Genomic DNA, 25,463 nt, shown 5'->3' with positions numbered 1-25,463 from the left:
AAGGTGCTCAACCCTTCCTGCCGGTAGGCCCCACCCATGACAATCGTGGCAGGAGGGTGCCCAACCCCTCCTGCTGAACCTCCCCAATGACATGCCCCAACCACCCTCCCCGGACCCCTCCAATGGCCCACCCGAAGATTGCTGGCAGGAGTGTGCCCAATCCCTCCTGCCTTACCCCCCAACGGCCCTCCCCGAAGATCGCCGGCAGGAGGGGCTATAGGAGGGGCCTTAGGCACTTGGGCCAATCAGGCCCTAGGATCCTATGGGTTGGGCAGGGGAGAGGTGGGCCCGCCTCATTTGGACAGAGGCAGGTCTGCTGGCCGGACGGTGCGAAGACCCGTCCAGCCCTCTTGGAGGTAAGCCCGAGGGGGGTTCCTGAGTGGGGGTTTCATTAGGGGGTGGTCCGGCAGGAAGGTTTGGGCACCCTCCTGCTGGCGATCTTCGGGGGTTGGGGCATGTCATTGGGGGGGGTCCGGCAGGAGGGGTTATGTACCCTCCTGCTGGTGATCTTTGGGGGGGCCATTGGGGGGGGTCCGGCAGGAAGAGTTGAGCACCCTCCTGCTGGCGATCTTCAGGGGGAGGAGGGGACACTGGTGGCCGTAGCCGCGGCCGCTATACTAATTGCGGCAGGGAGAACCCTTGCTGCGATTAAGTATAGCGGCCGCGTCTAAACAAACCCGATTCTGTAACCGGTGTCGCCAACATGGACGTCTGTTACATAATCGGGTTTACTATGGGCGGGTTTTGTTCCGATTCTGTATAGGACGCTCGGGACGTCCTTTACAGAATCCGGGCCTCTGTCTTTATCTGCTAAGTCTATTCCCTTCCGTATTTTGAATGTTTCGATCATGTCCCCTCTCAGTCCCCTCTTTTCAAGGGAGAAGAGGCCCAGTTTCTCCAATCTCTCACTGTATGGCAACTCCTCCAGCCCCTTAACCATTTTAGTCGCTCTTTTCTGGACCCTCTCAAGTAGTACTGTGTCCTTCATGTACGGCGACCAGTGCTGGATGCTGTATTCCAGGTGAAGGCGTACCATGGCCTGGTACAGCGGTATGATAACCTTCTCCGATCTGTTCGTGATCCCCTTCTTAATCATTCCTAGCATTCTGTTCGCCCTTTTCGCTGCCGCCGCACATTGCACAGACAGCTTCATTGACTTGTCGACCAGTACTCCTAAGTCTCTTTCCTCGGTGGGGGGGGGGGGGGGGGAGGGGGTGTCTCTCCAAGTACTGCACCGGACATCCTGCTCTGATTTTGATGTAGAGAATGTCAGCGAATGGATATCCAGTGACGCTAATGATCCAGGGTATCAGATCATAACAGATGATGAAACCTGGATCGGTAGCATAGAATATTGCTACAATTTGGGTTTTGGCCACGTAGTAGTGACCTGGATTGGCCACTAGCTACTAGGCTTGATGGACCATTGGTCTGACCCAGTAAGGCTATTTATAGGTTCTTATGTAAACTGTAGAATCAGTATAAGACAAGGAACTAATGACGACCAGCAGGTTACTGCTGATGTGGGACCAACACATGCAGAAGCCTTTGAATGTTTCAATACAGCGGTGACTTGACTAGAAAAGCAGGAAGAGAGAGCAGTGTGACCCAGCTCCTTTGTCTGAAAAGCCTATGTGATCTTGCAGCACAAACCCGAAAATCAGCACTGAAGCAATTAAGAAGTGCTTCCTTTCTTACAAATACAGAACTGTAGTTTGGTATTTTTCTCCCTTTCTTGCTGAAAATGAAAAAATAATGTTCCAACATGTCACACACAGAATTTATATGGTCTAGCCATTTCGGCTTAGTCTCAGTGACCCTCTGAAAAATCCACTGTCTCTGTCTTTATGGCAGAGGCATTTTTCAAGGGGATCACATTTACAATTTTAAAGTGTTAATATCAAAGAATACTTGAGAAAGCCACTGTCTTCATTTCATTTGTTGCAAGGTGTCACCAGCTGAGGACTTCTGGGATAACTGGGTTAAGTCATGTTGGGAGTGAGTGTAAGTGAAGGCTCACAGCCTAGTTCCCATGTGAACATTGGGTCCAATTGAGCTGGACGTCTAAAGTATCAAGAGGAAATGCTGCCCTCCCCCAAGAAAACATAATTTAAGAACGAAACAGATGATTTGGTCCCTCCTTGTCTCTTCGCCCAAAAAATGTAATTTCCTTCTGCTGCGGTGTTTTGCAGTGAGGGTTACTCAAGCCACCTACTGTAGATTTGCAGGGAAGCCACCTACTTTTGGGGAGTTAAATCTATTACACCTCCCCCTCCCTATTCGCGGTTCCGACGTTCGTGGTTTTGTTTATTCACAATTTTTTTCCCCAGCCCCCCCCCCCTGAGAATTGAAAAAAAAACAGCCTCGGGACTTGGATTGGGGCGAGGAGGGAGGGGTTCGGAGGCGGAGGGGGGCCTCATCACAATAACAGACTGATTCATCTTCGCGGCGATGTGAAAGAAACGAAGAGCACCGAGGAGCAGGACCTTGGAGAGAGCGGTCGGGCCCGCAAAGACCTAAGCACACGCACGCAAGCAGGCTCCAGCCGTTCCCCGGCCTTTCTCGACACAGGCTGCTCGGCCCAGGTCCTATGCACTCAGAGAGGAACGATCTCCACTCTCAGTGTCCTATAACCCTAGCTATCAACACCCCTCCCCGACAAGCGCCTCTTACCTTCATCCTCCCGCCGCCGCCTCATCTTCGCTCCCCCAGCCCGACACAGAAGCGGGGAAAGAGGAGACCGATGCACCCGCACTGGCCCCATGCAAACACGCAACACACACAGAGGGAGGTGATTGGAGGAGGCGATCGGAGGCGGAGACCACCAGGTAAGGTCCGGGAGTGGGTCAGAGCGGGACACAAAGTTGTTTGCTATTTTTCACACTTCGGGGTCCGGCTCTGCCCCTAACCCCCTCGAATACTGAGGGGGAAGTGTATACAGACTGCCTACAAGCTAAAAAATCCCACTGTGGAGACTCCGGGAAAATGCTGGGGTAGGGGCTGAAAAGGAGAGGAAACTGAAATATCCCTACCAAGATCTTCTCCTCTTGCCCTCAGCAATGAGATTTTTAATGCTGATTGTTTGATTTCCTTTCCAGGTAGTATGACATATGGCTTCACCCTAGCCAGATGTCGCTTCCTTTCAGTGTCTAGGAGCTTACAGTGAAATAAATATCCTCATTATATCAGGATTAACTTCAGCAGTCAAAAGGCCTTGATCCGTTTATAGTCCTGTCTTGGGCCAGCTAGCATCCTTCATCCTCCTCCTCCTCACAGGAAATAAATGAAGCCTCACCAGACTGCAACCTGTGGCAGTGCTCTGCACTCATGTACAGTCAAAACATCCTGCAGCACTTACCAACGCAAAGCTGAATAATCAGCATCTAATGACATCACCCGATGCGCTAGATGTGCAGGTCTCCCTTCATATTAACGGGGGTTAGGAGCACAGCTCCCTCGCGAATATTAAAAAATCGCAAATAACTTTAGGGCTCCCACCCTGACTTCCTGGAACACTCACAGCTTACCTTTAAAGTCCTGGCGGTCTAGTGGTGAAGCAGGACAGGAGTGATCTTCCTACGCTCAGGTCTCACGCAGGTCTATCAAAAATGGCTGTTCTCACAGCAGCCTCGCGAGACCGCAGAAACTCACAAAACAGACACGGGAACTTAGGGCAGCCATTTTTTTTTTGATTGCAGATCTGCACGAGGTAGGAGTGTAGGAAGATCGTTCCTGCCTCGCTTCACCGCCACACCACCAGGGCTTCAAAGGTAAGCTGTGGAAGCGGGAGGGAGGCTACTTGTTTGGAGGCTCCCAAATAACCGCCAACATGCTAAAACAATTACAAACAGTCCAAAATACAGCTTTTAGATTGATATACTCGCTGAAAAAATATGACCACATTACCTCCGCTTTCCAAGACTCACACTGGCTCCCAGTACAAGCACGCATACGACACAAATTCTACTGCACCCTATTCAAAGCCCTAAATGGAAATGGACCAAGCGATCTGAACAACCGCCTAATCAGGAATAACACAACCAGTCCAAGAAGAACTCAAGCACACTTTACCCCCCCCCCCCCCAATCAAAGGCATGCAAAGCAAAAAGATATATGACGGTCTACTAGCCGCCAGAGCAGCAAGACTAGACCGCCACCTCTCAACCCTGCTGACCACGACGCCGAACTACAAAATATTCAGGAAAGAACTGAAAACTACTGTTTAAGAAATTTGTCAAATAGAAACGTAGAAACATAGAAATAGACGGCAGATAAGGGCCCACGGCCCATCTAGTCTGCCCACCTTAATGTCCCTCCCCTACCTTTGCCCTGTGAATAGATCCCAACAGATCCCTGTGATCGAACCAAATCGTATCGACCCTTCCCAGATCCCGACGCGTACTATATCTATCAACTTTGTAATCTCCCTGGGAATGCCCAGGCCAATTCTTGTTGTAAACCGCCTAGAACTGAAAGGCATTGGCGGGACAGAAGACACCAATGCAATGTAATGTAATCACCGATGAGGCTGGCTCTTAGGCATTGGTGGAATGAGGCTTTATGACATCACAATCTCTGCTCTGCAGTGTTGCTACTCTTGGGGCCTGCTGGAATCAGGATGCTGGTTCTTATGTTAAAACTAAGGGCTCCTTTTATCAAGGCGCACTACGTGGGTTAGCGCGTCGGACATTTCATCACGCGCTAACCCCTGCGGCAGCCTAAAATCCTTTTTTTTAAAAAAAAAAAAATCTTTATTCATTTTTAAACTTATAATAAGTGTGATAACATATCCATACAAATAACCATAAATATATCACTTAATAATCAACAATGATACATATGATATTCTCTTATCTCCCCCCTCCCCACCCTTATCTATCATATAATCAATACTTATACACCATGTAACAATAAAAATACCCTCCCTCCCACCCCATAATTGAACTTGTAAATTTAAGGGAAACAAGATTTTTCTAATCATTACAATACTTTGTTAATGGCTCCCAAATATCTTGAAATTTCCTGAAACAACCCTGTTGTATTGCAATAAGTCTCTCCATTTTATAAATATGACATAAGGAGTTCCACCAAAAATTCTAATTTAATCTATTCCAATTTTTCCAATTATATGTAATTTGTTGAATGGCAACCCCAGTCATTATAAGTAATAATTTGTTATTATTTGTAGATATCTGACTTTTTGCTCTCATTGCCATACCAAACAGCACAGTATCATATGATAATGCCTCAGGGTTATCTAATAAACAGCCTAAAATCCTAACGCCTCGAATGCTAGGAAGTTCTTCTTTACCCAACGTGTGGTGGACACCTGGAATGCGCTTCCAGAGGGCGTAATAGGGCAGAGTACGGTACTGGGGTTCAAGAAAGGATTGGACAATTTCCTGCAGGAAAAGGGGATAGAGGGGTATAGATAGAGGATTACTGCACAGGTCCTGGACCTGTTGGGCCGCCACAAGAGCGGACTGCTGGGCACGATGGACCTCAGGTCTGACCCAGCGGAGGCATCGCTTATGTTCTTATGGGAGAGGAGGAGATAGTGGATGCTGCGGATGGACCATTTGGCCTTTATCTGCCATCATGTTTCTAGGTTTCTATAACCATAAAGCTCTATGACATCACAATGCAGGTGCAAAGAGCCTTAGCCTATAGGAAGAGGAGATGCAAATGTTAAGAGCCTTAGCCAATGCGCTTCCAGAGAGCGTAATAGGGCAGAGTACGGTACTGGGGTTCAAGAAAGGATTGGACAATTTCCTGCTAGAAAAGGGGATAGAGGGGTATAGATAGAGGATTACTGCACAGGTCCTGGACCTGTTGGGCCGCCGCGTGAGCGGACTGATGGGTACGATGGACCTCAGGTCTGACCCAGCGGAGGCATCGCTTATGTTCTTATGTTAGGTACTAGCGCGGTAGGCGGTTTAACGTGCGGTATTCCGCGCGTTAAACCGCTACCGCGCCTTTGTAAAAGGACCCCTAAGCCATTGGGAGAAATTGCCCTGGGTGAAAAGAATTAGAGCAGTGGTTCTCAACCCAATCCTAGGGGACCCCCAGCCAGTTGGGTTTTTAGGATATCCCTAATGAATATGCATGAGAGAGATTTGCATATAATGGAGGAGACAGGCATGCAAATATGTCTTATGCATATTCATTAGGGATATCTTGAAAACCCAACTGGCTGGGGGGTCCCCCAGGACAGGGTTGAGAACCACTGAATTAGAGGCTAATTTTATAACAGACCAATTAATTTGTACAGCAGTTCTGCTCAGTTCCAGTCCTCAAGGTCTACAGTAAGCAAGGTTTTCATGTAAACAATAATGAATATGTGAAACTCTCTCTCTAATGCAGGGGTCTCAAAGTCCCTCCTTGAGGGCCACAATCCAGTCGGGTTTTCATGATTTCCTCAATGAATATGCATGAGATCTATGTGCATGCATTGCTTTCAATGCATATTCATTGGGGAAATCCTGAAAACCCGACTGGATTGCGGCCCTCTAGGAGGGACTTTGAGATTCCTGCTCTAATGCATGTTCATTGTGGAGATCCTGAAAACCTGGCCTGCCTATGCACCTCGAGGACTGGAATTGAGTCGCCCTGTTGTATAGCAATGTACACATGGAAATTTGTTAATGTTTAGTAAAGGTTTCCATCTGGCCTTTCCCAACTGTACTATGGAAAGCTGACGTGATCCCAGAGAGTAATACTATATCATGCAACCTACCATTAAGGGAGTAAGTTATCAATGTGGTCTACTGTTAAGATGTGTTATTAACCCGTTATTAGCAACTCGGCCTCATTGCATAAATTGGGGCCTGTGGTAAATTAACCCGCCTTAATGAGAGCTCTCACTGATTACTACACCCCTTAATCCTTCATTTATTTCACCACACATAGAAGGAGAGTGTGGCCCAGTGGTTAAAGCTACAGCCTCAGCTCCCTGAGGTTGTGGGTTCAAACCCACGCTGCTCCTTGTGACCCACTGCCTCAGGTACATTAGATAGATTGTGAGCCCACCAGGAGAAATGGAAAAATGTTTAAATACCTGAATAAATGAATGTAAACTGTTCCAAGCTCCCCTGTGAAATTGAATAAATAAATTCATTTTTCAGTTATTTTAAATCTTAGCATAACGGCGCGAAATCTTAGCAAAACGTGCGCCAACAATTGAGCGCAGCGCGGAGGTGCGCGCTGCACAAAATTACAGTTTTTAGGGACTCCGACGGGGGGTTTTGTTGGGGAACCCCCCAGTTTACTTAATAGACATCGCGCCGGCGTTTTGGGGGGTTTGGGGGGTTGTAACCCTCCACATTTTAGTGTAAACTGAACTTTTTTCCTAAAAACAGGGAAAAAGTTAAGTTTTCAGTAAAATGTGGGGGTTTACAACCCCCCACAACGCCCCCACAACGCGGCGCGATGTCTAGTAAGTAAAGTGGGGGGTTCCCCCCATGCCCCCCCCCCCCGTCGGAGCCCTAAAAACAGTAATTTAGAGCGGTGTGCGCCTCCGCGCTGCGCTCAATTGTCTGGGCGTGCCTTTGTCCCGGCGCGCTTTTGACCTGACACCATCATTTTTAGATAAAGAGGACCATCGTAAAAATCATTCAGAGTAGCATCAAGCAATTTCATTTACCAAGGCCAATATCAGTGATTGTTTTAATTCTCAATATAATTCATTTTCTAGCATCTCTATATTTCTAACATAATCCAACAACCATTATTTTCATGTTAAAAAAAAGCCATATTTATCTTTAAAAAAAAAATAAATTCAACCAATCTGTCACTACTACTTCAATCATCTCAACACATTAACCCAGATGTGAAGTCAGATTTTGAGTGATATCATTCTGCCTCAGGGACTTTTTCTTCAGTAAATTCTCTAGAAAAAGTTGTTGCCGCAACCGCATAGTGTCTTTTGGTGGTTGCAGGTCTGTTCCGGCATGAATTCAAGCTTCAAATGAGATTTCTCTGCTTCAATGAGTTATTCTTCAGTAAGTCCTCCAGTAAAGTTGTTGCCTCAACTGTCCAGCATCTTTTGGCAGTTCTGTGAATATATTTTCAAAAGACAACCAATCAGAAACCTCAGAATTCAAAAGAACCAATAAGGTTCTTTGTTTATAATATTGATGACCATTTAATTTTCCAACTGAATCTATAAGGCTAAACAGTTGGCAGAGCAAAAATCCACCTGTGCAGCAGAGTCAGGCTAAATGGCAATTACCGTAATAACTTACAGGATGTAACTCAAAATATTGTATGCCACCTTGAACCTGTTTAGGCATAGCGCGACTCAGAAATACCAGATTAGATTAAGATGTTTATTTTATCTAGGCTTTTGTAGCGCATGTAGCTATTTGTATGTTTTAATTACTATATGTGTGGTGTTTCTACTCTAGAAGCAAACGACAGTGGGATTGATAAATAAAAAGGCCATGGTGTGCCCCCACCTGGAATACTGCGTCCAATACTGGTCGCCGTACATGAAAAAGGACATAGTACTACTCGAAAGGGTCCAGAGAAGAGTGACAAAAATGGTTAAGGGACTGGAGGAGTTGCCGTACAATGAGAGGCTAGAGAAACTGGGCCTCTTCTCACTTGAAAAGAGGAGACTGAGAGGGGACATGATCGAAACATTCAAGATGTTGAAGGGAATTGACTTCGTAGAGAAAGAGAGATTGTTCACTCTCTCCAAGGTAGAGAGAATGAGAGGGCACTCTCTAAAGCTGAAAGGGGGATAGATTCCGTAGAAATGTAAGGAAGTTCTTCTTCACCCAGAGAGTGGTACAGAACTGGAATGCTCTTCCAGAGGCTGTTATAAGGGAAAACACACTCCAGGGATTCAAGAAAAGGTTAGATAAGTTGTTGCTGAACCAGAACGTATGCAGGGTAAGGTTAGACTCAAATAGAGCACTGGTCTTTGACCTTAGGGCTGCCGCACGAGCAGACTGCTGGGCACGATGGACCACTGGTCTGACCCAGCAGCGGAAAGTCTTATGTTCTTAGGAAGGAAATATTAGGTTCTTACTTTGATAGTCTTCAGTAGTAGAAAAAGCATATTAGTCTTGAAGCAGTGGGTTATTCTCCTTTACTTGCAAGTTTGTAGAAGGCATCATCTACCTTTGTCTCTGTTAGGTGTAACCTCACTTTGGGCACCTTTTTGCTTAGCAGGTCACACATTTTCTGCTGAAAATATGTAGATAAAGTCATTCAGATAAAATTGATTTTAGGTGTACTATTTGCACATGGTAGAAAACAGCAGATTGGACAGGAACTCTACATCCCAAGGTTTATTCACCGCAGTAAATAAAATACAAACAGAAAAGCCAGACACAGACCATGCTTCACCTAAGCAAGGCCTGTGTCAGGGACTCAAAAGTAACAGATAGTGATGGTCCAAAGAAACAACAAGGTGGACGATGCCCAAGATCTTGCAGATTGTCTGCCCTCTTGTTTCTTTGGACTTACTATTTGTATGGGCTGGTTTTAGCTGAATACTCTAGCGAGTTGCAGTTTTTTTTTATTACAAATTGGGAGCATTCCTTTTTTGATATTTTAACAAGTATTTTGACGCCATCTACTGGGCTTCTTTTACACCCCTGAGGAAGGCTTTCTTAGCCGAAACACAGACCATGTTGGGGTCCAGTATTAAAAGGATTGAAAGACTATGTAATGATTGTATTATCTTTTGTATATGTTATTAACAAATTGATTGTCCTTGAAGTTGGGTGACTGTGCCCCTTCCCCACTCCTTTTTTTGTCTTGTTTTGAATAACCATGTGGCCCATTCAAAGTAAGATGATATCCAGGAACTCCCCTGCCGCCATCTCTTTTCACCAGACCAGTGACGAGGAGTTTCAGGCTGTGTTAACGTGCACTAACCTCATAGATAACCATTTTATGCAATGGGACCTATTTAATAACGTGTGTTACACATGTTAGTAACTCTAGCTGTAAATTTTGTGTGGAGAACAAGTTGTCTGGATAAAACTTATCTACGGAAGTGGGTGGAAAGATTGAAATCTCACTAATTCCAAAAGTTAGCTGGACAAATTCTTTGAACGTTGATCCTAAATCAGGGGTGTCCAACCTGTGGCCCGGTGAAGCATTTTGTGCGGCCCCGGTCGAGGGCGATGCAGTGTTTTCCTCTGCTGCCCTTGGGTGTTTACCGTCTTGCCGGCTCCCTCCTCTGTCTTGCTGCAGTGTTTGCGCATTTGTGCAGCCCCAGAAACATTTTTTTCAGCCAATGCGGCCCAGGGAAGCCAAAAGATTGGACACCCCTGCCCTAAATTATTAATTTTGTTGTCTTGTATGTATTCATTGTTGATTTATTATGATTTGGAATTTTACTAGATGGGTATGTTATTTATACATTTTTCTCCTTATGTTTGATCGTGTAGTATTTGTGATCTTATTGTTTTGGATAAGCTGGAAGAATGGGCTGCATAATTAGCTATTATACTGTCAGTAATACTGATGTTGCAGCATTTAGAGGATCCCTCTTTTAATTGTTACTTTCATTTGTTTGTTTTTTCTCCTCATTCTCTTCCTAACCTTGCTCTCCTCCGTATTCTCTTTTCACTCCCATTTTTTTCATTCTTCATCTCTTTCTTTCTGTATCCTTTCGCCCCCTTCTCTTTCCATCTACTTCTGGCACTTGGCTCCTTTTTTCTCTCTCTCTCTTGTCTTTGCTCCTCTGCTTCCCTCTTTCTTTCTTTCACCTCTCCCCTCGACTTCCTTTACTTCTCGTTCCCACTTCTTACTCACGATTTTCTTCAGGAACGTGCTTCCTGTGCCTGGTGGATGTCGTGCCAGTGAAGAATGAGGATGGTGCCGTCATCATGTTCATACTGAATTTCGAAATAGTGATGGAGAAGGATCTGCTCACATCCCCCACAAAGGAGACTAACCACAAGGTGCCATCAAACTGGTTCCCCACAGGTAAGAGACTGGCGCAAATGGCCTTCTCGGAGAATCTAAAGGCAAGTTATCCAGCACTACCGGTTCCTATTCTAATCAGTTGGTATTTCTGCTTGTCTTGTTTCTGCCTAACAGATATGGGTAGAGACAATGGCATAGCGAGGGAGGTTGGCAACTGGGGCAGTGGGGGCCCAGCAGCACCGTACCTTGCGCCCCCCTCCCCCACTTCCCCACCACTTGAGCCAGGTTTTCACACCTGTTCTCCGAACCTAACCATGCCTACTTTTCACTTAGGCATCGCTAGGTGTCCTAAGACTTCCATGCGGAACTCGTAATTGTTAATTTAAATTGATTTTTTTGGGGGGGTTGGATGAAAATGGGCACAGTCAATCACCACACCAATTAAGCCAATTTAAAAAAAGTTGCGGGTGGATTTCGAAGTTAAGCTGCGTAAATGTGCATGAATCGAGCCTCCTTCATCTGAAAAGAAGCTCTGGAATGAGAGGGCGCAGGATAAAGTTAAGAGGTGACAGGCTTCGGAGTATATTACATTACATTACATTAGTGACTTATTCCGCCATTACCTTGTGGTTCAAGGCGGATTACATAAGAGGTTATCTGGACATTTCCAGAAGAGTTACAGAGTTGAACGAGTTATTTCGGGGAACTGAGGAGCTTCCTGTGGTGTTAGTTTGTTTTGATGGATTTCTTGAATAGCAGGATTTTTATTTCTTTTCTGAAAGTTTTGTAGTCTGGAGGAAATACTTTTTTTTTAGGTGCGTGGAACAGTCTCCCGGTAGAGATGGTGGAGACAAAGACTTTGTCTAAATTCAAGAAGGCGTGGGTCAGGCAGTGGGATCTCTTAGGGACAGAAGGAGATAGCGGATGCTGCGGATGGGCAGACTGCATGGGCCTTTTGGCCTTTATCTGCCGTCATGTTTTTATGTTTCCCCAACCCCTATAGTACTGTACCTTTTAAAAATTTTTTTATTGAACAATGAAAAGAAATTACGCTCATCAAACAAACAGTGGAGCTGTTTGTGGCATTTAAATTAAAATTGTGGCTCAAGTTAGGATAGCATTTTTCTGTCCTAACTAAAGCGCTTTTAACTATATGGATAGCAGCTGAATGTCACTGCTATTTGTATAGAGCAGTGGTTCCCAACCCTGTCCTGGAGGAACACCAGGCCAATTGGGTTTTCAGGCTAGCCCTAAAGAATATGCATGAAGCAAATTTGCATGCCTATCACTTCCATCATATGCAAATCTCTCTCATGCATATTCATTAGGGCTAGCCTGAAAACCCGATGGGCCTGGTGGTCCTCCAGGACAGGGTTGGGAATCACTGGTATAGAGAACGGAGGAAGAGGAGAGGTCGGTTTAGAAGGAAGGATAAGGAGTTCGGTCTTGGACATATTTCATTTTAGATGGCAGCGAGACATCCAGGTAGCAATGTCAGACAGACAGGCTGATAATCGGGCCTGGATTTCTGTAGAAATTTCAGGCATAGAAAGGTAGATTTGCGAGTCATCAGCATAGAGGTGGTACTGGAAGCCACAAGAAGAGATTAGGGCACCAAGGGATACAGATGGGGCTGGCTTCAGTAAATGGCATTCAAACTTTGGCACTGAATGGTAGTCTATACAGGCATTCTGGATTGGCCACTGTGGAAACAGCATATTGGACTGCATGGACCACTGGTCTGACCCAGTATGTTTTTATGTAACTTTGGCTACAAGGATTTATACTAACTGGAAGCTGGTGTAAATCCTGGTGCAAAAGAACATAATAAGATAAGAATTGCCATACTGCCCAGTATCCTGTTTCCAACAGTGGTCAATCCAGGTCCCAAGCACCTAACTAGATCCCATGGAGTAAAACAGATTTTATGCTGCTTATCCTAGGAATAAGCAGTGGATTTCCCCAAGCCATCTCAATAATGGCTTATGGACTTCCCTTTTATGAAATTATCCAAGCCTTTTTTTAAACCCTGCTAAGTTAATTGATTCTACCACATCCTCTGGCAATGAATTCCAGAGTTTAACTACACGTTGTGAAGAAATATTTTCTCCAGCTTGTCCCCTAGTCCTAGTATTTTTTTGAAAGAGTGAACAAGCGATTCACATCTACCCTCTCCACTCCACTCATTATTTTATGACTTCTATCATAACACCCCTGAACTGTCTCTTCTGCTGAACAGCCCTAGCCACAACAAGGTTCACAAAATTAGCCTTCCGTTCTCAATCAAATTATCTCCGCCTCTTCCTCCTCCCATCTGCCTTGCCGACCCTCCATCATCTCTTGCCTCCTTTACTTCCTTCTCTCAAATTACAGAGGATGAAACTGCACATTTCCTCTCTTCCTCCAAACCCACTACCTGTTTCTCAGATCCCATCCCCACCTGTCTACTGATCACCATCTCTCCTACTGTAATCCCCTCTATCTGCCATAGCCTCAACCTTTCGCTGTCCAGTGCAACTGTGTCTGACGCTTTCAAACATGCATAGTTTCACCGCTTCTTAAATATCCCTCACTGGACCCTATTTGCCCTTCCGTTTCCCTCCTTCCCTTCTTATCCAAGGTACTTGAATGTGCTGTTCACCACTGTTGTCTTGACCTTCTTTCATCTCAAACTATCCTGCACTTGTGAGTCGGATGACATCGGCGGCCTCGGGAGACCCTTGAGACAGCACTGTGTGTGCGAAACATGTCGGGTCAGACTCCCAGGTTCAGCTGTGTATAGAAGTTTATTTACTCTTAAAAAATTTCTGACACTATTTTAGTTTATGGAAAAAGAGGCACTTTTATGAACATGTTAGAATTGTCACAGCGTTTAGAAAACGAATTACCTATGATGAGTTACCACATAAATCTCCCGCTTTTTTGAAATTTAACATAGCGGTGGAGTGGTGGGGCTGAGGTATTTCAGAGAAGACACTTATATTTAAAATACGCCAACCTAGTTTGTTCATTCATTTATATTGCTATCTATTGGCATAGTTCAGGGCTCTGTCCTGGGACCTCTTCTTTTCTCCATCTATACTTCTTCCTTTGGTGCCCTAATCTCTTCTTGTGGCTTCCAGTACCACCTCTATGCTGATGACTCACAAATCTACCTTTCTATGCCTGAAATTTCTACAGAAATCCAGGCCCGATTATCAGCCTGTCTGTCTGACATGGCTACCTGGATGTCTCGCTGCCATCTAAAATTAAATATGTCCAAGACCGAACTCCTTATCCTTCCTTCTAAACCTACCTCTCCTCTTCCTCCGTTCTCTATTTTGGTGGATAATGCTCTCATCCTCCCTGTCTAGACGGCTCGCAACCTCAGCGTCTTTGACTTGTCTCTTTCCTTCTCTTTGCAAATCCAACAGCCCACCAAAACTTGTTGTTTCTTTCTCTACAATATTGCTAAAACCTGGCCTTTCCTTTCTGAGCACGCTGCCAAATCCTCATCCATGCTCTTCTCACCTCTCGCCTGGACTACTGCAACTTGCTTCTTACAGGTCTTCCGCTAAGCCATCTCTCTGCCCTTCAGTCTGTTCACAATTCTGCTGCACGCCTCGCATTCCACCAGTTTCGTTATGCTCACGTTATCCCCTCGTCACTTCACTGGCTCCCTGTTCGTTTCCGCATACAGTTGAAACTCCTCTGACTGACCTACCAGTGTATTTATTCTGCGGCTCCTCAATATTGCTCCTCTCTTATCTCTCCCTATACTCTGCCCCAGCAACTCCATTTATTAGGTGAGTCTTTCTTGTCAGCACCCTTCTGCTCTACTGCCAGCTCCTGACTCCGTCCCTCTACTTTGCTGTGTCGTATGCCTGGAGCAACCTGCCTGACTCAGTGTGTCATACCCTGTCTCTTCAAGTTCAGGCTGAAAGCCCACTTTTTTGAAGCTGCCTTTAAGTCCTACCCTGCCAACTAGTAAAGCACCCATAAGCATAAGCACATAAGCATTGCCTCTGCCGAGTCAGACCACAGGTCCATCATGCCCAGCAGTCCCCCAGGTCAATGACCTGCAGTGATCCATTACTCTACTACTCTTTTACTCTACAACCTTTTGTACTGTATAGTAACCCTCTAATTGTACCCCTGGATCCCCTTTTTCTTCAGGAACTCGTCTAATCCATTTTTGAAACCCAAAGTCATACTCTGCTCTACCACCTCCTCTGGAAGCGCATTCCAGGTGTCCACCACCCTCTGTGTGAAGAAGAACTTCCTAGCATTTGTTCTGAACCTATCTCCCATCAATTTTTTTGAGTGCTCTCTAGTTTTTGACGCCCCCGCCAGTCTGAAGGATCTGTCCCTCTCCACCTTCACTACACCCTTCTTGATCTTATAAGTTTCTATCATATCCCCTCTAAGTCTCCGCTTTTCCAGGGAAAAGAGCCCCAGCTTCTCCAGCCTCTCAGCATACGAGAGGTTTTCCCATGCCCTTTATCATTTTTGTCGCTCTTCTCTGGACCCTCTCGATTATCGCCATATCCTTCTTAAGGTACGGCGACCAGTACTGAACGCAGTACTCCAGATGCGGTCGCACCATCGCCCTATACAGCGGGAGGATAACTTCCTTGGTTCTGGTAGTGATACCTTTTTTGATAATGCCCAACATTCTGTTCGCCTTTTTTGAGGCCGCTGCGCATTGTGCCGCCGGTTTCATTGTTCTATCCACCAAAACCCCCAAGTCCTTTTCTAGGTTGCCTTTTCCCCAATGTCATCCCCCCCATCATGTAGTTGTACATCAGGTTCCCTTTCCCTATGTGCATAACTTTACATTTCTCTACATTGAAGCTCATCTGCCATTTATTTGCCCATTCACTTAGTTTGTTCAGGTCCCTTTGAAGTTCTTTACATTCCTCTTCAGATCTAACCTTACCGGAGAGTTTTGTGTCATCCGCAAATTTTATAGCTTCGCACTTTGTCCCTTTTCCAGGTTATTAATAAATATATTGAATATCTATTGTCATTCCCTCTTACTACCCTACCGCCTTCACCTCTTAAGTCCCTTGTAATTCCCTCCTAAGTTTCATGTATAAATTCACCGTTGTCTATGTCTGTCATAATTAGATTGTAAGCTCTTTCGGGCAGGGACCGTCTCTTGCATGTTTAATGTCTGGTAGCGCTTTAGAAATAATAAATAGTGGTAATAATAGACCCTTAACGTCTCTGCTTTTCCCTATCATGCAAGATAATTCTGTCTTTTGTGCCTTCCAAAAGCTTTCGGACCTTTGTACATTTACACAATCAGTTGTGCAAAAGATGTAATGCAAAATACATGATTAAGCCTTTGTTTCACTGATGTGCACAAAGATACTGTACACTTTCAAAGCAAAAGAACATTTTAAAAAGGTAATTAAGAATAAGAAACTTAAAAGTCCTGATTGCATAAGTCTTCATACCCTGTGACTCAATATTTCCTCTTGATTTTTCTAATAGATTTGAGAAATGTATGGCTATTTTAAGGCCTCGGTAACATAAAGTTTCTGATTTTGAGGTCAGGAGTAGGCAGGTGTGAAAGAGAAAACAGTTTGCTAAATACAACCTTAATTAATTTTTTTTTTTAATGCAGAAGTATCCTGAAAAGCTTCACAATTCCCTGTAATATGCCAGGTATGACGTGAAAATCACCAGTAGGTGCGCATTTTCCATCGGTGTCCATCTTTAGAAAATTATGATAAATTAAGTTATAATTTCTGGTGGACTTCATTGAGTCATATTTTTAAAAGGGAGAGAATATTAGCTATTCAGCAGGGACGTTATAAAAAATTTATTGATGTTTGGGAGCCATTAACAAATTATTGTAAGGATTGATTATAATTAATAATTTGTTTCTTCCCCTTTTGTTCACTGAAGTATAGGGTGGGGGGAGGGTGGGTTTAATTTCAAATTATCTGAAAATATAATGTTATATTGGAGGGAGGGAGGGAGGGAGGAATTATATTATGATTCAATATATGTATGATTAATAAGTGATATTAAAGTGTAAATGATTGTATTATAAATCACTTGTTGAAAGTTTAAAAATGAATAAAGAATAAAAAATAAAATAAAATGACCTCAGTCTAGACCATCCCCCTATTCTACGAAACTGCGCTAGGAACTCTATGAGCGTCGGGAGCAGCGCGGGACATTCAGGGCAGCTCTCTGCGCTAAAAACCGCAGGGGGCAGGTGTAGCCTTTATCCAAAATTTAATCCTTATGGTCCACCCTGAGGAAAGTTATTGTGCCACCAGATGGAAGCCACTTTTCCAGTAATAGCGACCACGAATCCTTTCAGATAACTTGGTGTGTGTGTGTGTTTCTTTTCTCTGTCTTCACTATGGCCCCCCTTTTTACAAAGCGGTGCTAGTGAGTGCCGCACGGCAAATACTCTGAGGCCCATTCAGTCCCTTTGGGCCTCGCAGCATTTACCGCATCTGTCTGCACTATCAGGCTTCGTAAAAGTGGCCCTATAGTTTATAATATTGTACATCGCCTAGACCCTGAACCAGAATACGTGGTATTGTAAGTCCCCAAAAACCTAAACATAAGGGTCTACCAATTTTACAGAACAGAATGGTGCAGTTTTTGCTCTTTTGTCTGGGCAAAATAGCTCAAGCTCTTTCAAATTGGCTGGAGATCAGAGCAAGTAATGGGTCACATAAGCTGATCCGTGACCCATTTGACCCATGTAACCTGTGACCCATGACCCATATATTTTGCCCACACGTTATCTATGACCTTTTTATGTGAAGTTCATTGCAATTCCCCCTGGAGTGTCTCAATGCTCTGCCTGACGAGATGCTCGGATGCCCTCCTGCCCAACAAGAGCAGGCAGCGGGGAGCAGGGTTAGGGCGGGCCTGGGGCGTGACGGGGCGGGGATGGGTGAAAGTTGGCGGGCCTGGGGTGGCCCGGATTTTCCAAACAGAAAATCTGGTAACCCTAGCTAGGAAGCCTCATAAGACGTCCAGAGAGATGGTTTCAAAAATCAGCACTTGGATGTTTTGGTGAGACAAATGTCCACGTGCTGATTCATGCCGTTTTTTTGGACATCTTAATATTTTGAAAATGCCCCTAAAAGTGACTTGCCAATGGTCACTGGGAGCATTAGTGGGAGAAGCAGGATTTGAACTAGAGAGTTGCACGGGGACAGAAATCCCACCCATCCCCGCCCGTCCCCGTCAGAATCCTCTCCGTCCCCACCCGTCCCCGTCAGGATCCTCTCCGTCCCCACCCATCCCCGCAAGGAATTACCTCCATCCCCGCCCGTCCCATAAAAAGCAGCAATTACTTCTGATAGGATCATCAATTCCACAGTTTCTTTTGTGTTTGCACTGCTGTTTTCCTTGTGGAATCTCTTTGGTGGAACCCTTTTTTTGTTTTCTGTTCAGGTAATTAACTTATAATCCCCCTCTTTTACTAAGGCTGACGTGTCCATTATATTATATGGACGAACCCTGCTTCCAAAGCCTTCCATCCCCGTGGGAGTCCCGTGGGCTAGAGGGGGGTCCCCGTGGGAGTCCCGTGGGCCAGAGGGAGGTCCCCGTGGGAGTCCCGTGGGTTAGGGGGGATTCCCGCGATCCCCGTTCCCATGCAGACCTCTAATTTGAACCCTAGCTTCTCTGGGTCTCAACCTAATCCTGTAATCACTAGGTAGATCCCAGGGAATTATTCATGCACACTATTTTCTACATAATTAATGTGCATGTACATTATTTCATAAAACTGCATAATTACCTGAGTGCAGCAGCTGAGGCTTCAGGACATGCCCTTACCCAGCATAAGTGGAATGGTGGAGCATAGAAAGGAACAGACTGCAGCCAGGCAAAGCAGGATCGGGAAGATATGATTGGCTGGCAGTCTGAGCCAATCAAGTTGCTGCTCCTGCCAGTGTTAAGGTTAGCAGGAGGTGGAGGGGGGGGATGGGGAGGAACAAATGGAGGCTGTTGAACATGGCTGCCTGGCCAGACCCATGAAGCGAGCAGACTGAAAGCAGCCTACATCGAGGTATTGCTGAGAGTTTTTCCTTTCCTCTTTGGCACGGAACATTTATTTATTTACAGGATTTTATTTTTTATCTATCACCCGCAAGCTACTGAAGTGGCACAGTACACGTCTCCCTCCGTTTTTGCGGTTTCAGCAATCGTGGTTTCGATTATTTGTGGTTTTTTAGCTTGCTGGCTCCTCCCCCCATTCCCCCCCCCCTTACATCAGCTTGCATAGAGAAAGCGCCGATTCCAAGCGTTTACAGAGAAAATCGCCGATTCCCAGCAATTTCTTCACCGTGTTTTGCCTCTCCTTCAGGAACAGGCCGGGTCTCCCACCATGTTATTCGCGCTTTCACCATATTCACAATGGTTTTTAATAGAAAACAGCGAATAACATATGAAAAAGTTTTCCACGGGTCTGTTAATCCCCTATCACAGCAAATACGGAGGGAGAAGTGTATTCTGTCCCTGCAGGGCTCCCAATTCTGAATTTGTACCTGAGTGATGGGATTTCAACTGATTCCCCTAGTTCTGAGCCACTGCTCTAACCTCCAGGTGCCCCTATTTTGGTGCTGGACTTCCATTGGCGTGCCAAAGGCTTTGCACTGATTTGGCCCCTGGTTTACATAACATAGCATAATTAAATACACTCAATAAAAACATAAATACATTATAAAGTCGCACAATAGGATTTGATATAATAAAACCGTCAACCAGCCTTCTCCGGAGCAGCCCCCGAACGCTGGGATGCACTCCCTGAAAGGCTTCGCTTAACACAAGCAGGAAATAGGTAAAAGCTTTTCTTTTCACTCAGGCCTTTAATGGAAGAAGTACACTTCCCCCTCCGTATTTGCGAATTCCGTATCTACGGATTCACTTATTCGCGATTTTAAAACAAAAAAGTCATTTAAATTTTTTGGGCTATTTAAGCCCTGTAAGCCCCCCCCCCTTAAGCCTCACCTGGTGGTCTGGCGGGTTTTCAGGGTAGGAGCGATCTTCCCACGCTCCTGCCCCGTGCAGATCGCTCACAGGAAATGGCTCGAGAGACTACGGGAGCTCAAGGCAGCCATTTCCTGTGAGCGATCTGCACGGGACAGGAGCGTGGGAAGATTGCTCCTGCCTGAAAACCCGCTAGACCACCAGGTAAGGCTTAAGGGGGGGCTCTCAGGGCTTAAAATAGCCGGGGGAAGCGGGGGTTAGGGGCAGAGCCGGCCCAAATATTATTTGCACATTTTTAATATTCGCAGGCCAGCTCTGCCCCTAACCCCCGCGAATAAGGAGGGGGAAATGTAACTAACTTCTAGCCACACACACAAGGAGTGACACTTGGTTGCACATATTATAGCAGGACATGTTATTTATTCCTACCCTAGATGAGATTATTTTTCAGCACCAGTCTGACCTCTTGTGCATCTTTCTTCAAATTAGTTCCTTATTTTCTAGCTCCTTCTTCCATTGCACCTTATGCTGTCTCAAAAAAGATATCGGTAGAATTAGAAAAGGTACAGAGAAGGGCGATGAAAATGATAAAAGGGATGGGACAACTTCCCTATGAGGAAAGGCTAAAGCGGTTAGGGCTCTTCAGCTTGGAGAAGAGACGGCTCAGGGTGATATGATAAAGGTCTTCATCTGCCATCATTTGCTATGTTACTATGTGTATAAAATACTGAGTGGAGTGGAAAGGGTAGTTGTATATCACTTGTTCACGTTTTCCAAAAATACTAAGACTAGGGGGGCATGCGATGAAGCTACTAAGTTGATTTTTTTTTTTTTTTTTTTTAAAAAGGAGAAAGCATGTCTTTACAAAATGTGTAATTTAACTCTGGAATTTGTTGCCAGAGAATGTGGTGAAATCAGTTAGCTTAGCGGGGTTTATAAAAGGCTTGGATTATTTCCTAAAAGAGAAGTCTATGGGCCATTATTGAGATGGCTTGGGGAAATCCACTACTTTTTCCTAGGATAAGCAGCATAAAAGCTGGTTTTCTCCTTGGGATCTTGCCAGGTACCTGTGACCTGGGTTGGCCACTGTTGGAAATAGGATACTGGGCTTGATAGACCTTCAGTCTGTCTCAGTATGGCAATTCTTATGTTTTTATGTGAGCCAAGTATAGGATCATCAAGCCATTGTGACATCACTGATGAGGCTGGCTCGTAGGCATTGGTGGAATGAAGCTTTATGACATCATAATCTAAGTTCTGTAATGTTGCTATTCTTTGGGTTTCTGACAGGTACTTGAGACCTGGGTTGGCCACTGTTGGAAGCTGGATACTGGGCTTGATGGACCTTCGGTCTGTCCCAGTATGGCAACGCTTATGGTCTTATATTCTAACCATCTGGTGTCATTCTTTCGTGTCTAGCTCAACTGCAGTCCTTCTATACCTGCATTCTTCAATGCAAGGCTTGAGGGTCAGTGGCTGGGCCCATTCATACTCTGATTTTTATGTGAGCCAATTAAAGGATAATGAAGCCATTGTGACATCACTGATGAGGCTGGCTCGTAGGCATTGGTGGAATGAAGCTTTATGACATCATAATCTAAGTTCTGTAATGTTGCTATTCTTTGGGTTTCTGACAGGTACTTGAGACCTGGGTTGGCCACTGTTGGAAGCTGGATACTGGGCTTGATGGACCTTCGGCCTGTCCCAGGATGGCAATTCTTACGTTCTTAAAATGTTTTATCATGCATCGTGTTGAGGCTGTGATAGGCAGGAGCACGTTACAGGGCTTCAAAGAAGGTTTGGATAGGTTCCTAGAGGACAAAGGGATTGAGGGGTACAGATAGAAGTAGAGGTAGGTTAAAGAAATAGTCAGGGACCACTGCTCAGGCAATAGGCCTGATGGGCCGCCGCGGGAGCGGATCGCTGGGCGAGATGGACCTCTGGTCTGACCCAGCGGAGGCAACTTCTTATGTTCTTATGTTGACATCGTAATACTATGCTATACTTTGTATTGTAATCTGAATATTTATTTTTCACTGCTGTAATTGTCTATTGCTTATGGTTGGCTTATTCGTGCTGTACACTGCCTTGAACGAACTCTTTCAAAAAGGCGAGAAATACAACAAAACCTCCTAAACAAATATTAAACCGTCCCTATTACTGCAATAAAAAGCCTGTTAAAATGTCCAGGTCTTAAGATTATGGCAAATGTAGTTCATCCTGAACTACTGCTGAAAAGGTGTGGAGGAGTGGCCTAGTGGTTAGGCCTGCAGCCTCAGCACCCCTACCCATTTTCCTTATGTAGCATGTTTTGTCTTTCCCCCCTTATATATTTAAAATCATTTTATAAAATTTTGTACAGATGTAAGCCTCTTTGGTAATTAAAGCGGGATATCAAGAGTGGTCTCGATTTCTTCGGTCAGCTGATCACTGTGATCTGTCTGTTCCATCCGTGCAGGACTTAAGGCTTTCATCATGCAGGAATTGTGTCTTTCATTGTATTGGTCCCAGGGAATGGAACAACCCTCCAGAATATTACATTACATTAGTGACTTCTATTCCACCTGTACCTTGCAGTTCTAGGCGGATTACAAAAGAGCTAACTGGACATTTCCAGGATAGTTACAATTTTTGGTTACAAGTGAGATAAGAAAGCTGGATATTTCCAGGAGATATTGTGAATTAGATAACAAATAAGATAACTGGACATTATCCCAGGACAAGCAGGCAGCATATTCTTGACTGATGGGTGACGGCACCGACGGAGCTCCGGTACGGACAATTTTAGAGCGATTGCACTCTAAGAACTTGGAAAGTTCTGGTAGGCCGCACCGCGCACGCGCGAGTGCCCTCCCGCCCGACAGAGGCGCGCGGTCCCCAGTTTCTTAGTTTCCGCGGAGCTAAGAAGACGCGTTTTCTCAACGGCCGTTGAAGAAATTTTTTTTTGTGCTCTTCCCGCTCGCGTAAACCTCCCTTGAAATAAAGATTTCTTTATTTCTTTTGTTTTTTCTTTCAAAAAAAACAACAAAAAAACTTAATTTCTTTTTTCAGTTTCGTTTCGCCCCGGCAGGGCCTGTTGCCACAATCGAAGCCTCGGCCTTCGATTTGGCAGAGGCTGTCTTTACTTTCATGCCCCCTCAGCCCGGGTTTAAAAAGTGCCAGCGGTGCGCTAGGCCAATTTCACTGACAGACCCGCATAACTGGTGTCTGCAGTGTCTTGGTCCCGACCATCAAGCGTCCACTTGCACCCGCTGTGCAACTTTGAAAAAAAGAACACTTAAAAACCGCCAAATCCAGCAGCGGTTACTCTTCGGTGCCGAGATGTCCGATTCCACCGTACCGGCTCCAACATCGGTTCAATCTCAATCGGCACCGACTTCATCGACGCCGCGCAACACCGCGCCGGCGTCGCATCCAGCAGGTAAGCCGGCTAAGAAGCCTTCCCCGCTGGAGCGTCCTCCGGTCTCCACTGCAGTGAGTCCAATCCTGCCGACCGCGAGGCGTCCACGGAAGCGCTCCGCTCCGATCGAAGTTAGCCCCTCGACATCGGGTTCTTCGTCGGAGTGTCGAGCGGCACCCAAGAAAGCTGGACAATTCCAGGAGCTTTACATTTTAGGGAACTGTATTCTTGATTGATATTTATAAGAGGGAAAGATTACCAGAGAAGTGGAGGCTTTGGGAGGGGATTTTACCAGGGAGGAGAGGGATGAGGGTGAATTTTAAGGTATATCTGCCAACAGCAAAATTTACAGAACTTTAAGAAAGTACTGAAAAGACACTTATTCTGTAAGATGAAATATGGGGGCTGAGATTGACTGAAGGAGGAGGAATGGTAACTGTTGAGTGCTGGACAGGGATGTATTCGATGGTCTGGTCTGTTTTATTGACTATAATGATGTTCGTCGGTAAGGTGACATGTATGTTACATGTAATTAACTGTCTGTATGTAAATGTGCAATTTGTTTTATAGTAGCATAGAAACATAAACATAGAGTATGACGGCAGAAAAGGGCCAGCAGCCCAACAAGTCTGCCCACTCAAGAACCCTCCCTCTCCAAGTCTTCCCACAATAATTCTGCCCACTCAAGAGTCCTCCCTCCCATGAGAATCCATCTTATAAGCATAACTCTTTAGCATCCCCACTTGTTTGTCCCATCGTCTTTTGAAGTCGAGCACGCAACTGGCCTCGACCACCTGGCGTGGTAGACCATTCCATCGATCAATCACCCTTTCGGTGAAGAAGAATTTCCTGGTGTCTCCATGAAATCTTCCCCCCTTTAAGTTTTAGTGTGTTTATTTGAGTGTACGTTAAATGTACTGCTTTATTTTGTATGTAAAAGTATAACTCGCCCTAGATAAGGGCAGGGGATAAATAAACTTGAAACTTAAAATTGGGAATCAGGAAGAAGAACATGAGATCCAAAGCATTGCCGAGCATAATCACCATAGCAATAGCAGCCGAGATAAAAACACGCATGTGGTGGATGATTACTTTCTAAAAGATGGTCAACACGATCTCCTTTGGTTTCTCAGGATATGCCCCGCAAAATAAAACCTCATCTTTGTAGTACTCCGAGCAGCCTTGTCTTTGGTAGAGGACAAATATCACTGCAGCAGATCTGCAATACAGGATTCTTTGCACAGCCACTGCACTAAAAGGATTGCATTATTCATTCTGGGCACTCAGGGGATTTCATCAAGTTGGTTTTTCTTTTCATTCATGCCTTTCTTGGAGCAATTTTCAAAATACGGAGGTGATTTTAGAAGGGTTTGGCGCATCCAAGCAAGTAAATCGTCACAAACATTTAGGCTGCAGTGTTAGAAAAACCACTTGCTTCATATTGTACATTCATATTGTACATACAGATTTGACATTAAAAAAAGGAGAAAGAATTAAGGGAAGATCCCACAGGCTATTAAAATAGAAACCAAGCACAATGGGAATGACCAGACAGATGAACTGAATGATTCTGCATTGATTATTCTTTTTTTTTCTTCAAATTTTTTTATTTATTGCAAAACAATACAGCTTATAAAGCAGTACAACAAGGCAAAAAGCTAACAGTAACCAGAAAGTTCCCTCCCCCCGCCCCACATTCACTCATAGCAAAATAACTTATAGGAACTCTTCAATACATTGCTCAAGAACTCAGCCTGTGGGAATGTTCACCCCCCCCCCCCTCCCGACTCCTCTGGGTCAATATTACAATCAAATAACAGTATGATAGGTATACAGCTGAAAAAGAGAAAGCAAAAAACAACACTTTTCAGGAAGGCCTCTCCTGCCATCGTATATAAGGATCCCACACCTTAAGAAAGGAAGTTCTTTTTCACCCAGAGAGTGGTGGAAAACTGGAACGCTCTTCCGGAGGCTGTCGTAGGGGATTCAAGACAAAGTTGGACAGGTTCCTGCTGAACCAGAACGTACGCAGGTAAGGGCACTGGTCTTTGACCTAAGGGCCGCCGCGGGAGCGGACTGCTGGGCACGATGGACCACTGGTCTGACCCAGCAGCGGCAATTCTTATATTCTTATGCAATAAAGCTGTCAATTTAGACATACGAAAAATAAAATTCAATCTATTCAACATTTGACTCCATCCCTGGGGATGAACTTGCTCCCAATGGG

General features: G+C 45.1%; 1 protein-coding gene across 3 annotated transcripts in view; it reads left to right on the top strand.

Moving 5' to 3' along the window:
• The window catches only part of KCNH2 (potassium voltage-gated channel subfamily H member 2), an 809,359-nt gene that overhangs the window by 409,605 nt on the left and 374,291 nt on the right, over nt 1-25,463 (top strand). For 2 of the 3 annotated variants that reach the window (XM_033932079.1, XM_033932078.1), the window contains exon 3: nt 10,786-10,947. In XM_033932079.1, the coding sequence (XP_033787970.1) occupies nt 10,786-10,947 (162 nt within the window). Of the gene's footprint in view, nt 1-10,785; nt 10,948-16,498; nt 16,540-25,463 lie in introns of those variants that run through there. The other variant, XM_033932080.1, reaches the window with a different exon arrangement.

This window comes from Geotrypetes seraphini, chromosome 2, assembly GCF_902459505.1.
Source record: "Geotrypetes seraphini chromosome 2, aGeoSer1.1, whole genome shotgun sequence".
NCBI lineage: Eukaryota > Metazoa > Chordata > Amphibia > Gymnophiona > Dermophiidae > Geotrypetes > Geotrypetes seraphini.
The sequence above is the reverse complement of the archived record's forward strand: the minus strand, read 5'-3'. Positions and strand labels throughout refer to the sequence as shown.